This window comes from Centrocercus urophasianus, unplaced genomic scaffold, assembly GCF_019232065.1.
Source record: "Centrocercus urophasianus isolate 14NV4802_14NV808 unplaced genomic scaffold, USGS_Curo_1.0 seq_10, whole genome shotgun sequence".
NCBI classification, from domain to species: Eukaryota; Metazoa; Chordata; class Aves; order Galliformes; family Phasianidae; genus Centrocercus; species Centrocercus urophasianus.
In genome coordinates, this window is record NW_024884142.1 from 54,926,616 (window position 1) to 54,941,484 (window position 14,869).

A 14,869-nucleotide genomic window follows, 5' to 3' on the forward strand; every position below is an offset into this window, starting at 1 on the left:
GCACTCAAAAATGTTTTTTGAGCATTCAGGGGTACTTATGAGAGTTTTATGTTACCCAAAAATGTTCAAAAATCTCTACATAATGAATAATTTTGCTGTACATTGGTAAGAATTTTGCAAGACATCTCAGAGAATTCAGTTTCACTAAATGATGATTGTCACATACTCTGACAAAAAGATGGTTGTATCTTTCCATGCTACTACCCAAGGGGTTACAGAGAATTAAAAGCAGAAGACGCAAAAGAAAAAATCACAATGCTTTGTTGCTGGCAAACTAATGCTGGAGGGTTTATCACATGAAACCCAATCAATTCCTTAAAGTGATTCTCTGGATAACAAAATCATCTTTCCTGTTGCTTGGCAGAGAACAAAAGGATAGGATAGAATGAAGACCTGTGTATTTTTGTCACTGTAGTTAATCCACATGGAGAGATATGGAACACGCTATGCAACTACATAAAGAAGCAATAAACAGCAACAAAAAATTCTGCATTCCTTCTAGTAAAGATCAGAACAGGAGCAGAACACAGGCAGAGAATTAATCTCCCTCCTGTGCTTCAATGGGTCTCCAGTGGGCTTCAACTCAATCCCTAGACGGGTTGCCAAAGGTTCATCCTGTTTTTCATTGGCAACTTCTATGTGTACATCCAAAAGAATTCAAATTACTGTCAGCTGTGATCTGTGCTCCTGTCAAGCTGAAAGTAGAACATGGCATCACTTTTCCTCAGTGTGCCACCATAAAATAAAGTCAGTTGATATTGATACAGGTCATCCCTGACAAATATAAGAATGATTTTGCAGTTTTGCATTTCGATGCCTTTCCATATAGTCCATGTTCATAGGCACATCAGAGAGTTATGTCCTAAATTAGCAAATCTAATTTCCTGCGATCTTGGACCCATCACTCTGCATTGCCCATTTCAAAGGCACTCTACTTTTGTTTAAAAGAACTCCTTGCTCTTTCCCATCCGTCAGAGTGCAGTCACTTGATTCTGCTCCTAAATAGATAAAAATAAAAAAGGCATGTCTCTGTTGCAGAATGCCACACAGAAAGAAGACAGGAAACATGTTTATAAAAATAGGTCTGCTACCCAGTTCATGTCCATCAGACAGTGCCACCCTCATGAGGTTATGTTGTCATAACTCTGATGGGAGCCAAGTTTACATAAAAGTTAAAAAGAGAAAGGAGACATGAAACCAGACTTCTCTGTCAAGTTGCATTTTCAGGCTGCATTTGCAGGCAAGAGCACAGGATGCAACACAGCCACCACCTAGCACAGTGAGGTCTGAGGTTCCAGTGATGTCAATGCTGATTTTTAGAATTCTGCTCTCTGTTTTGTGAAGCTATACCAGCAGCGTTTTCCTTAATCTGCTCTGGATTTGGCAGAGGTAAATTTCCAATTAGTATTTTCTTCCTTTCTTTTTTTTTTTTTTTTTTTTTTTTTTTCCCAGAAGCTGTACTGCATCATAGACATCACCTAATTTTATCAAGTGCCTATAGGTCAGGGATCTGGCATGTGTCCTTTCAGTTCTGAGAGGATATTTCCAGTAAATGTGTTTTTCATTTTATATTTAAGAATGAACGTGGAGATGACTCAAAAACTTCATGGCAAATTGCAACTGAACTTTAAAAAATTGATTTGGCAAGTCTTCTGAATGTTCGTTGTGTTACGGTATGAAGATCAGTCTTAAGAGATAATCAGAAATTCTTCAATAGGGAAAAGTCAAGGAATACAGAACAAACTACTGCAAATACATTGGAACATAATTAGACACAAAAAAAGAGCTGGTAAATTTTGTCTTCTATATTTGAACTAGAACTGGAGAAATAGGTTTTGTGCATACGGGCAATTAAAACAAAATTCTCTTTGTGAAAAGAAGTAGCTCTGTTCACTTCAGGACAGAGTGTCATGGCATCAGGGTGACTGAAGTTCTGTCTATTCCTTCCTGTGTGATTCTTGCCATACCCTTTAATTACTGCTTCTCAGTGTTAAAAATGTTATATACAAATCTGTTGTGAGGCTTAATTAATTGCTTGTATATGCCCTGAAATCTGCAGAAATACTTTTAAAATAAATTGGTTCTTCCTCCTAATATTTTATATTGTAACCGGAGACTATAAATGAGGAATGATAATCTTTTGATATAATTATTATATAATCATTATAATTATTAAAATTATTATAATTATTAATTGTAATATCCTAGGTGATCCCGGAATTCAATTTGAAGGTCAATCCCATGCAGTTTAAGCAGGAACCCTGTAAACCCTGACAACATGCTTAAAGCAAACGCTTCATAGATTGAAGTCCAAGTACTGGTAGGCCACTGAATTTGTAATCACCTTATTGATGAGGGATGTTTGTATTGCCCTGAAGTGTTTTATCTTCTGATGAATTCTCATTTCATTTAAAAAATAGTTAATTCCTACTAACATAAGAAAACAAAGAATTTTATAATTGCTTTAATTTTCACGTGCAGTCCCTGGAAAGTGTTCTAACATTGCACATTCCAATGCTAACTTCATGTACTATCATCATCAATGGTCTGTCTCTCCATAGAGAAGAGGAAAGATCAAATCTCCATTAACATTCCGAACTACATCAGCCTGAATAATTCAAGATAGTAAACTTCCATTTAAGTATTTTTTATAAAAGTCAACACGTTGATTTTTGAAAAAAACAAAACCCATGAGGTCAAGATTATAACACCTATCTTTATTTCACATTCTGCACTTCTGGAGAACTTACAAAACATCAACTTCAGATATTGTTAAAACTGATATCCAACAATCCTTGTTATGCATCAAACAATCTGTGTTTTTCATCTCCCTAATCCAAGGGAAATTAAAAATATTTTGATATCCAGTGTTCACGATAAAAAATACAGTACGTTTAAACTTGTCTACATTGTATGCTAAATATTCTTTAATATAAGTAATATACTAAGAAAATATGTAATTTTCATCTTAAACCACAAGTAAAAAAAAATCACTCATCTGGAATGATTTCTCTCAAGGATAGAGCAGTTTTGGCCAGCTAGGTGCTGTATGCCAAGCTGTCTTTTCAAACAGTCAGTCCAATAGACTCAATATGCAAAGGGAGAAGGTGTGAATTCTGCTTTTTGAAAGCACGTCAGAAAAGGCAGTGTTACCTATTCTAGAACTAGGAGACCATGAAAGCACTCGTATGCAATGAAGTTCATCAGACTCAATAAGACTATAAGAGAAAAAATATTATTAGAGAATAAAATAACAAAGCTGCTTTTCTCCAGAGGACTACTTTTTTTTAAGCCTGTAGCCTGTGATTAGCCAAATGCAATTTTGCAGCCTTATCAGCAAGTCTTCAATGTACTGGAACTCAAAGTGTCTGCTATGAAAAATGTAAACACAGTAAGTTGTTGTTCTAGCACTGACATACATTCCTCCAGAAGGGGAAAAAAAAAGGTACACTAAAAATAAAACATGAAAGCCAGCCAGTAAATAAATGCATAATAACTTGCTTTTATAAGAAAGAATACTTGTAGTTTATAATAAGTAATACTTGTAAGTTCAGTATTTGTAGCAATGTTTGCAGATGGAAAGATTTGTGGCTGGAAGACTGTAGTTAAGAGATCAGTAGTGCTACACAAAGGATGCTGGGCTCTGCAGAGAAATGTGAGCTGCTAGACGCCAAAAGCCTGCAAAGTAAGGTGCGAAACATTTTGCCCATTCTCAAAATCTGCTGAATCCTTGTCCCTCTCAGAGAACAGGTGAGGACTCAGGTTCTCTGCTGAAACACAGGAACAACTCTTCAGGATCGGGGGTCCTTCAGGTGGTAGCTGTCAAGCAGATTTAGGAATTAAATGTCTATTTCTAAGTGAGGAGTAAGACTCTTCTCCTACTTGTGGAAATTCTTTTGTCTTTATTCAAACATGCAAGACCTAACAGAAAATTGATATAATAAATTTCAAAACACCCCCATTTATGTGTTAGTTCAAAATCCTGAACTTGTCATGTTGGTACAATTAGTCTCAACTAAGACAGTTGACTATAACAGTCAAGAATGTAAGTTAACCTCAACTAAAATTCCATCTTTATCTTCATGTTACACGCAACTGTACAATACCAGTGTTCAGTTGTAAACATCTAAAATGCTGTTAATGAAAGGCAAGATTTCAGTGAATAACTTTCCAGGAAGAATTAAAATTTTGTGCTATTTGAGAAATATAATTTTAAATAAGGAAATGAGCAATCTCACAGCAAAGCAGGAAACTTAATTAAAAAACTAGTGGTCATTCATGCAATGCTTATCTTGCTAACCATAACCAGACAAATGAGAGAGACATCAGGTTTTCCGTTCCCATACAGCCTTCTTGGGCGTTAAAAGGTGGCTACCTCTTCAGCTGGCAGGAGATAGAAAATTCTCAAAGACTGTCATCAAGCACTTAATATGCTCTTCAAAACTTTTCTTTACATGAAGGATGATATACCTTAACATTTTTCTCATACTGTGGGTAATTTCACACAAACAGATCTAACATGGAATCTTTTTAAGGTTCTCTGCAATCAATGGAACCATGGATGGAACTGTGATGTTAAATCTTCTGCATGGCTTTTGTCTAAGGTTCCTCATTTCGAAACTTGTACGATTATAGTGAGAAGCTGGTTAATGGAAGTGTTCATTGGAATAAATATAAATATCCTTGGGAAAATGCACAGAACCAGAAAGTTTGGGTTTAATTTGTTTGTTTGCTATTTAAAAATGAACTGAATAGTGAAAATTGCAATAATGTTTGTATCAGTAATTTCTAAAATTCTCTTTGAGAAATGATTTTTTTTTTTAATGCAGCAGCATTTTCTTTCCCCTGAAGAAAAAAATATAGTGGCTACAATACAGCAGTAGAAGTATGTTAGCATGTTGCAAAGCAGTAAATTAGAGGCGGTAGTGCAAAAACAAGTGATTCATTGGATGGTGGGACATAACTCTCTAAGAAATCAGCACTACCTGCCTCCTGGCAGTGCACATGCCCTCTGCAATGTGTCACAGCAGCTGGAGACTTCTTGGAGATCTTCAGCATGCACAGAAAATTGCTTGGGATGATTGAGGTTCCTCCAAAAATAACTGTGTGTTTGTGGCAAGGTCCTATCTCAGGAGTCTGGAAATGCTTTTATGATGGTTTCATATGCAGGAGGAGGGGTTTGTGTGGAGTGGCAGATACGGAGGCTATTGTTAGACCAGTGGAATTCAGGTCGACTTAAACTGTTGGTTGTGCTTCCCACGAGGGTTGTAGTGGTGTTGGTGGGAGTGAGGGTGATCAGCTGACTGTTTGTCTCCACAGGGAGGGGAGGAGACTGCAGAAAAGGGTGGAAGGTGGATGCACGGAAACTTGACTTCCTGGGGAAAGAGTTGGCTTGTTCCAAGGAGGCTTGCCGCTGGAAGGTGAGGCTGGCCAGACTGAGGTTGCTTCGACGTTCACAGCTGCTGTTACGGTAAAATCCAGTCCTGCTAGAAGAGTGGGATGTGGGTCTGGACCGGCGAGTGAAGAGTGAAGAATTACCCTGGGAAATGTGGGCACTAGCTCTGCGACGGGACAAGCAGGTGAATAAAGCCCAGATGATCCCTCCAATCACTAGTCCAATCAACATGGACACTGTGAAGGCTATTGTTACGTGCTCTGAAATACAACAGAAATACACAGTAAGGATACTTTAGATCTGAAGCACAACCTTGCCTGAAAATGATTTGAATGTGGCTGCCTCCTTAAAAGATGAGCAAACCTACACATATTTGTACAAAATATGTGAACCTTTGCAGCACAGAAGAATTCATACTGTTCTCGCTACAGGGTATTTTTTATTTAGTTTGCAGAATTCAGTAACATTTGGAAAGTAGCTTGCATTTAATACCAGCCTCTGTGCCAGCCAAGGCAAGGGAAAAATCTTTAGTCTCTTTCAAAAATGGCCACCAAGAAGCACCAAGGTGTGCTTATGAAACCACCAAGCTTTTTCTTCTTCACATACAAAATGTGGATTTAGATAGGCTTGACATCTTTTTCATAGGTATTTATGTTCTGTGTGTGTGTTTACTAACTTATTACAAGTGAGACATATCCATGTTCTTAGAGGATTAAGCCCTGTATCTATTCTAACTAGAGATTCATACCCCAGCCCTTTACCACTGACAAAAAGATACCTTAAATCCTTTTAATAATTAGTGTAAATCACCATACCCTGAATGATTTAGGTCAAAGGTAACTATCAGTAGCACTAAGTCTATTGAATAATTCTCACCTCCCATGCTTAATTTGAAAATATACTGATCTCCCATTGGGAAAATAAAGCAGTAAGAGATTTGAAAATAAAAAAAGAGCATGAGGAATGCCATTTTCTCCCCTACATGTTTTCATAGGTGTAGAGGAATAAGATTTTCTAATAGCTCAGGTACTTCAGAAAACTTGTACATTTGTAATCTTGAATAAGGCCTGAAACAAAAGGAAAACATTTACAGATCCCCTAAAAATACAAGCTGGGTTTAGATCACAAGTGAGATGAAACTCTGTGCTGACTATTGGTTGAGAAAAGAGGAAATGAGTGAAAGAGAGCCATAGAAATATTTGAAATGATTATTTTGTCTGTGTCGTGATGCTTGTGAAGCACTTCTGTTTAGAAGGAGAATGGAAAGGAATAAGGAAAAGAGTATTGAGGAGTTTATTCATTCAGTACTTTTTAGGACAGATGAAAATATAAGGAGGCCCAGAAAATTTGAATTCTAATTAAGCCACTGGCATTTCGGATGTATATACAATCCTGTTGTTGTTTGTTTGTGATCTCTGTTTTCAGATAGGTTTCTGATCACAATACTCTGCAAAAGGTAGAATAAAGATGTAGATGATAAAGCACAGGATAGTTCTGCAATGCACATCTTCCTGTTAAAAATGCTTTGTTGCTCTTTTGATCAGAGGCAGACCAGATTTAACCTCAAAATATTATTTTTCCTCAAGCCCTCATTTTTAAAACTAAGATACTCTTGACTGGGCAAACTGCAGCCGAAGGACAAATGTTTGTTCTATTTTTGCAGGAGCTCATGAGTAGCAGCATCCAATGTTGCAACTCCTGACTGCAGATCAGAGCCTCATCATCATCAGTAGCCTTCTGACAAACATGTAATGATTCTGCGCTTTATAAAGATATGTTCAGAGACACGGCAGGCCTTACTGTGCCATTTTTCTTTATGTAAGAAACAGTCTATTAGGCTGTTTTAATGTGTTTAGCATCTTCAGTTGCTGCATATTCCTCCTCATCCTCCTGAAGATAGCATGGAAGAGCCAGATCTTGGTGACCCTCAGTGTGGAGAGCCCAGAAGATGTTTTAAAGATACCTTCCCAAACACCAGAACTGTAGTCGAGCATCCCTACTCTTGTCCCAGCATGGCCATGGGAAAGAGGAGCAAGAGCTAAACATTTTTAGATTGATTTCTTTCACATCTTGCCTAGAATTCTAGTTACATTATTATATTTTGAGACAGTCAAGAAGTCCTCCAAACACAAGGGTTTGTGCTGCTTCCCAATATCCCCGCTTCTATTTGGGCTCCTGACTCTAGTAGAGAGGAGAAGGTGCTTTCTGTGAGGCTCACATGGAAGAAGACAAGCTCAGTTAGACAGACTAACATGTTTGGCTCAGGGACTGCCATCCACCACAGCAAGGGTTTGTCCCTGCATGCCTCTAGCCATAATTTTCACCACCTGTGCAATCTAATCAGTGCTTCACAGTTAAAAGCAGATGAGGGAATTGACAAAGGTATTGAGTGTGGCTCTTTAGTCCTTCCCACATGCAGTTCCCTGTGCTGGAGGTACAGCACAGGCAATTATCCTTTTTTGATAATACCTTCATTTTATTTAACTTCTTTTATTCTCTTATTTTTCTACCTCTATGTTTGAACACAAAAATTGAGGGTCAGCTTATTCTCTGGGGAAACTCAGCTGGGTTAACTCTGATTATTGCAGTCCACATGTAGTAACCCATATCCTCTCGTTTCAATTTGTATCTAAGTTTGATTCTTCTAGTCCCTATTATAGAAATATCACTAGACCTATGGGTTACTGGTACTTTTTTTTTCTTTCTCTTCCCAGACTATCCCTGACTTCAGTGGGAACAGCAGGAGCACACTAATAGGCCAAACTTGTTTTTTGTTGACCTCCTGAAGAGGATGAATTTCACTGAAATGTAGTTCAGTTCTAAAAACTTACACTGAATCTATGCTCATTGATTTCCTCTTTAGAACGTCCAGTGATCGCAGCCCTGAGGTGCATTGGAGAAAATACTACAAAACAGAGAAAAATCAAAGGCAGAGCAGGACTTGCTGCACCTGGGATTTTCAGGAGAACAGCTGGCCTTCACAGAGTTGTTTTTCTCATCCTTAATCTGGGCAGCGCCAGGGCAGGTTTAGCCTTTCATGAGAGCAAGTGCAATACTGCTAAGATGTATCTCCTAGGGAGCTGTTACAATATCCCATGGTTTACTGAGGGCTGTGCTTGCCGTTCTGTCCTCTGCTTGTAGAAGAAGAGGAAAAAAACATTTGGGGACGTGTAGGGATGCTGACACTAACTTCCTTGGTGCTGATTCTCTAAATATGTTTTAAACCTTATGTTTCTCAGGTTATTCACACCGTCTTATTTATTTACTTATGTTACAACCAAAAAGATCAGGCATCTCATCTCAGTCAATTCTACCTCCTCTGATCCTCAACAGCAGTTGAGACAAATGATAAAAGTTTTTCAACAATAGAAAATCATGAGACTTCCAGGTAAAATGTCAGAAACAAAAGGAAACAAAGCATAATCCAAACCTGCTGCAAGATTAACAATTTGATACATTAGTTTCTTCAACTTTCTTGGTCTTTTTGCTGTATCCATGTTAAAAAGGTCAGAGTTTCAGACTACTGTTTTTTCTGCTGTAGTTGTTGTAGATTTCCTTAAGCCTTTTATAACGGGCTCTTCAGCAGAGTCTGTTGTGATAGGACAAAGGGAAATTATTTAAAACTAAAAGATGTGAGATTTAGACTAGATATAAGAAAAAAGTTTTTTTACAGTGAGGATGATGAGGTATTGGAAAATGTCACCCAGAGTGGTGGTGTATGCCCTTTCCCTGGAGACACTCAAGGTCAGGCTGGATAGCTTACATCTGAGCAGCTCAATATAACTGTAGGTGTCCTTGTTTATTGTAAGATAATAGAACTAGATGACTATATGGGAACTGTTGATCACGGACTGAACCTCTGATTGACCACCTGAGGCAAGCAATGAATCAGCTGCAGGAGCACAGGTGAAGGCAATTCACCTGTGCTACTGGAGGGGGTGGAGCCTGGCTCCACCTCTCCTAGATCCCATTTAAGTGCTGACTGCCACTGGGGAAGGATCTCTTTATGGAGATTGCTAACTATGGAGTTTATTGTGAATCTACAACAGTGGGTATTTTTCATTTATTGTCTTTCCACTGTGATGATCCTACTTAGCCTAACCTCTGTACACATATTGATCGTACAATGACTGTTAAGGCTCCCTTCCATGATTCCTTGCGCTATATGGCTCCTTCCATTCTATGGTTCCATGAGCTATGTCTGAAGCATTACTATGTGTTCTGTCAAGCTGATAGTCTCCAGCAAGTCCTTAAGCACTGTAGAATCCATGCAGAAGAAATTTGGAAGTCTTTTTAGTAAAGATGATAGAATGTCTGACAAGGTGCTCCTGAAACAAGTTCTTCCCATTCAATTTTGGCATCAGTAGCTGGGACAATCAATCTGCAAGCCTTCTGAGAAGAAATATCTTAGGTAAATTTGACCAGAAAATTAACAACACAGCCTTATTAATTCATCACTGTGAAAAGTTAAGACAGATGCACAGTTTTCCTGCCACTATGCTCACAAATGCATACAAGGGCAAACTCTTCAGCTGGCCAAGTTCATGAAAGGATTGTAATATCATTTAAATCATGAAAGAGAGAGAAAAGAAATCAACTTCAGAGAGAGCTTCCCAGGGTAAGATCAACAGCAGCAGTTGGAAATGTGCTGAATGCAAAGAACAGAGAGATGGAAAAGCACTATTCAGTATACGCATAACTTGAATCTGAACTGCATCGCTTCCTACAGTTACCGAAAATGGGCCAGACAGTCTGTCGAGCATCTCATCTGATCATGCTATTGCCAAGTGTAAGGTGGTAGATAACATCCTCATGATGATAGCTATACATTTCGTCTCTGGTAGATGACTATTTCTAGTAGATTACTCAAATACTGTAATCTTCTTCATGTTTCACAGTTATTAATTTTTTGTTGTTTCTCCATTAAAATAGAAATAATAAGGTAGTTTTAGAAGTTAAAAGTAGTAGTTTGTTAATCAAAAATGGCATTCCTCTGAATAAGAATGTAGCTTGCTATAAAGAGGTCTTATGTATATTGTTAGTTCGTGTTCCTTTTCATTTACTTCAGTAACTGAAAGTAGTTTTGCCATCTGTTCTTCCTTTCACTTGCTCAGTAAATTCGTGACATGAAAACTTTAATTCATGTGGGATCCAGCAATCTTATTTGTAGAACATATCACCTACAAGTTGCTCGATTTCAGCTGTATGAAAAATGAGAAAAATCAAAACATAATATCATCTTGTATAGTGAAAAAGAGTTATCTTTGTATTTTTGTGTTGTATATTCAAATTTTAGGGTTCTATTTTTTTTTCTACTCCATTTTAATCTTTTACTTCTCAAATTTTTATGAAGTCTTTCCTTTATGGCACACCACATGCCAGTGACTAAAATCTTGCCCAAGTGAGCAGTCCTCCCTCTACATGCACTTACACTTGCCTACACCCTGCTTTGCCCAAACGTGAAAGACTCTGAAAAGTGGCAGAGGCTTTCATCTCAAATATGAGGAAATCCAGCTCAGTTTCTGCTTCACCATGAATTTTTTTTCCCCCTAAATGAACACTAAGTGACAAAAGATGATACAAAAACTCACAAACCAGAATGGAAATTCATTCCTGAATACTGCACAGCTTAGTGCAGAGCACCAGCTAGCGTATTTAAGTATGAACTGCACTTGTGAATGACAAATCTAGTAACCTGACAAGTAAGAAAGGTTCAGATACTGCTTGCCTTTTGAAGTGAGGTTCATCACAGTCGACAGTGAATATTTGTAACACAGCCTGAGTCGTGCAGAACCAGACAGGAGGAGTCCAAATGCATTAAAGTTTTAATGAACTCATAAGGTGTTTCTTCCTGCAGCCCTAGTAAATATGCATACATAAGATGGGGGAGCTGAAACTGCTCCTTCTCACAAATGCTAGGCAGTGAACATGAAAAGGAACACCCTGTGCCCAAAGTGCTACCATTTTTTCCCAGCACAAAAGAAGTCAATAAATATTTAAATAAACAAATAAATTCAGCTCTAGGAGCTCCAAGAAAACTTAGCTTAAGGCTGGGACTGGTAATAGAAGCCAGCTCCTATGATGCTGTTATTTGAGTTCAGAAAAAAAAAAAAATAATCAATTTCTCTGTAGCTGATAAGTGTTGACATTACTATCTTCCTGATAGCTGCCACTAATTGTGTTAGCAAACCAGCTTCTCATTAATCATTTTCAGGAAGTCCATGATTCAGCTGGGTGGGTGAATTTTCTTCTTTGTGAGAGCAGCCAGCTGTGATCTGAGTCATGGCCACAGCTTGTTAAGAAAATACTAAGAAATGTTATGTGGTACATGTGAAAAGAGGGAAAGAGACCATCTAAAACACAAAGTGATTCAAGCACCTGTGATGCCCAGGAAGCAAGCATATGAGGATGGTAAGGTCTGGAAAACAGAATCTGTGCGAAAAGCCAAAAGAAGGGCAGGATGTACAGAACACAAGTGTTAATAAGATAGTCAATAATTAATAAGCTGTCAGAAAGGTCATTCTACCTTCGAACACAGCTTGTAACAGAAATGTTTTATTCTGTCTATGCCAGTGTTAGATCATTTTCTGTAGCCACAGAAAGTAATTCTCCCACTAATAAATGAATTGTTGCTGCAAATAAAGCTTTCATATCCACTACAAATCAGGTAAGAAGTACAGAAATAAAGAATAAATTAAAGGAAATTCAGATTAGAACTGTAAAAGTTGTTTCTGTCTGTGAGGATAGGAAGAAGCCAGAACAGATAATCCACATGAGTAGAGTATCCACAATCAAATATTAAAGATTATAATCCATACATTAATTAATGTTTTTGTAAAATAGTTAATCCTGTCTTGAAAAAAAAAAGAAGATAGAATAGTGAAAGCTTGAGACTCAAATAGACGTGATTTTGTATAGTTCATAAGATGTTCTTTGATCAGGCAAGCAAAATAGATCCAGAAATATCTGCAAGGAAATTAATAAATTGACAAGGAAAAAAAAAATGGCATTGTCTGTGTCTTTCAATGAATTAATAAATTGACAAGGAAAAAAAAATAAAATGGCATTGTCTGTGTCTTTCAATGAATCCTGAGTTTGAAAAGCAGAGTGGACAGCTGTTTGCTAGCAGGTTAAATTTTCAAACAAGCCACCTACTTAGAAACAAGATTGCCCTCTGCTGGAAATTCATGTTGGAAATCTAAATACAATGTAAATTACTCTAATTCTAATTAAATAGGATTAAAAACAAACAAATAATAATAATAATAAAAACCTAACTAAATAAACAGCTAGATGAAGGATAAAAGAAGAGCTTGTAGTACCTGGAAACTCAGACTGAGTTGTGCTGCCATAAGCACTTTAGAACTGGTGTTTTCAGAGACATTGAAAGTCACGTACAGTAAAGCACAGCATAAATAAATATTTGGAAAGTTAAGTGAAGTATAGCTTGTACTGATTTGCATTTCTTTGCAAATATCTGTGCTGATGGTGAAATGTGATGATAAGTCAGTTCCTGTTTCTTGATGTCTAGTGGTGTCCAGAATGAACTTTCTCTGTAAGAATGTTTTGGGGTTTTTTTTTGTTTGTTTTTTTGTTTTTTGTTTTTTTTACTATTATTCACTGTGATAAAAATTCAGAACAGCTGAACAAAAGCCTATAAACCAACTCAGATGTAATAATGTTGCTTTGATATTACTGGCAGTTTGATTTTTTTACTGGAATGATAAATAAAGAGTAATTGTAATAATCAGAAGGAAACATCTAAGATAGAGATGTCACCATGTTTAATTTCAGGCCTTTGGCGTAACTGTGCAAAACCAAGCACAGATTCCTCTGTGCAGACAGAGATAGAAACTTTGTTACTGCATGGTTTCATTGTAATTCCTGATGCATTACAAAGAGAGTAATGTAATTGTGATCTGTTTTGCATGTGCAGCACAGTCCTCTGGCAAGAAATTCTTATCAACCTCGAAAAAACAGAGCACAGCCCTAAGCTAAATATCCTCTGCATGGATCTAAATCAAACAATAAAAAACAATTTGCCACAGTGCAATATGGCTTCATTGTTATTATTTAATTGATAAGATAATTTTACAGAGCCTGAGAATAAAATCATTTCCTGTATGAAGAAGATAAGTGAATAGAGTGATGTTCTAATGTTAAAGAGAATTTCTTGAAATTCTTTTTAAAAAAGAGTAAACAAACAAACAAAAGAAAGTACCTTCAAGGAAACAGAAGGGTTAGTACAAAGCACAGATTTTTCATGTTACTGGGAAGCCTACAAGCTTTGTATCATCCTCAGTCCTACTATAGCAATCCTAATGCCTGTGGTCTGAAACCAAAAGCCCAGACACAGCTTCAAAAGGCTTGCTGTGAGAACCCACAAAAGGCTGAGAAGGATTTATATGGGCAACCTAAGATTTATTAGAATATAAAGAATACAGAATATATTAGAACATCAAACAAAGTCTTTTAAAAGAGAAAAATGAAAGTGACATTTCAGACTGTATAGTGCATCCTACAAATGGTGATTCTCAATGCAGTGCTTTTTGGAAACGCTGCAACCTCTGCACATTTGCTGCTGTGTCAGAAGTGCCTCCTGTCAGCAAGAGGCAGGACTTAGTTTCTTTTCTTCACTGGTAGCTCAGCTACTTCCAGAAATCAGTCTCTCCTTCACAGTTCCATATCTTTTAATCTCCATTGCAAATGTACATCATATATCAGCATAAATGGGCAGCCCAGGGAGGTGGTGGAGTCACTGACCCTGGAGATGTTCAAGGAACGTTTAGATGTTGTCTTGAGGGATATGGTTTAGAGAGAACTATTGGTGATATGTGGATGGTTGGACTGGATGATCTTGTAGGTCTTTTCCAACCTTGGTGTTTCTGTGATTCTGTGATAAACAAAATGAATGAAACTGATACATGTGTGCATCTTGGAAGATGAAGGCAATCTATTGGGACCCAAAACTGTAAAATTTCTCAAAAAATGTCTCTTCTCATTCAGAACTCTTTTGCCTTTGAAATATTGCCACGGAGTACTCTGCTGACAGCTTTAACGTGGGTCATGCCTGCTCAAAAATATCTTGGAATGAAGATAGTATTTAGTGTTTTATTTATTGGATATAGATTTTTAGATTTATAGATACAGATTATTAAGATAGTATTTAGTGTTTTCTTTATCGTCTTTTATTTATTTATTTTTGAGATCGCTAAAACTACAGCCTTCTCATGGTGAGAATGCAGAATGTTGTACAAATTTGAAGAATGGGAAGAAGAGGAACCATTTGTGAACTTTGGTGAATACTGATCAATATTCAGTAATACTGACCAGTATCTTATTAGATACTGACTCCTTATTAAATACAGACTCCTCTTCCTGCTACTTGAACATCTATTTATTAATTTTTAATTAATTTATAAAATTTAAATTTAATGTATAAAATTAATTAAAAAATTATAAATAGGTGTTCAA

At 37.1% G+C, this 14,869-nt stretch overlaps 1 protein-coding gene across 1 annotated transcript in view; it reads right to left on the bottom strand.

Moving 5' to 3' along the window:
- Window positions 1-2,528: 2,528 nt before the first annotated feature.
- MYCT1 (MYC target 1) overlaps window positions 2,529-14,869 on the bottom strand; it is a 22,573-nt gene continuing 10,232 nt past the window's right edge. The window contains exon 2 of the mRNA XM_042829602.1: window positions 2,529-5,653. Coding sequence (XP_042685536.1) covers window positions 5,129-5,653 — 525 coding nt within the window. The 3' untranslated portion in view covers window positions 2,529-5,128. The remainder of the gene's footprint in view (window positions 5,654-14,869) is intronic.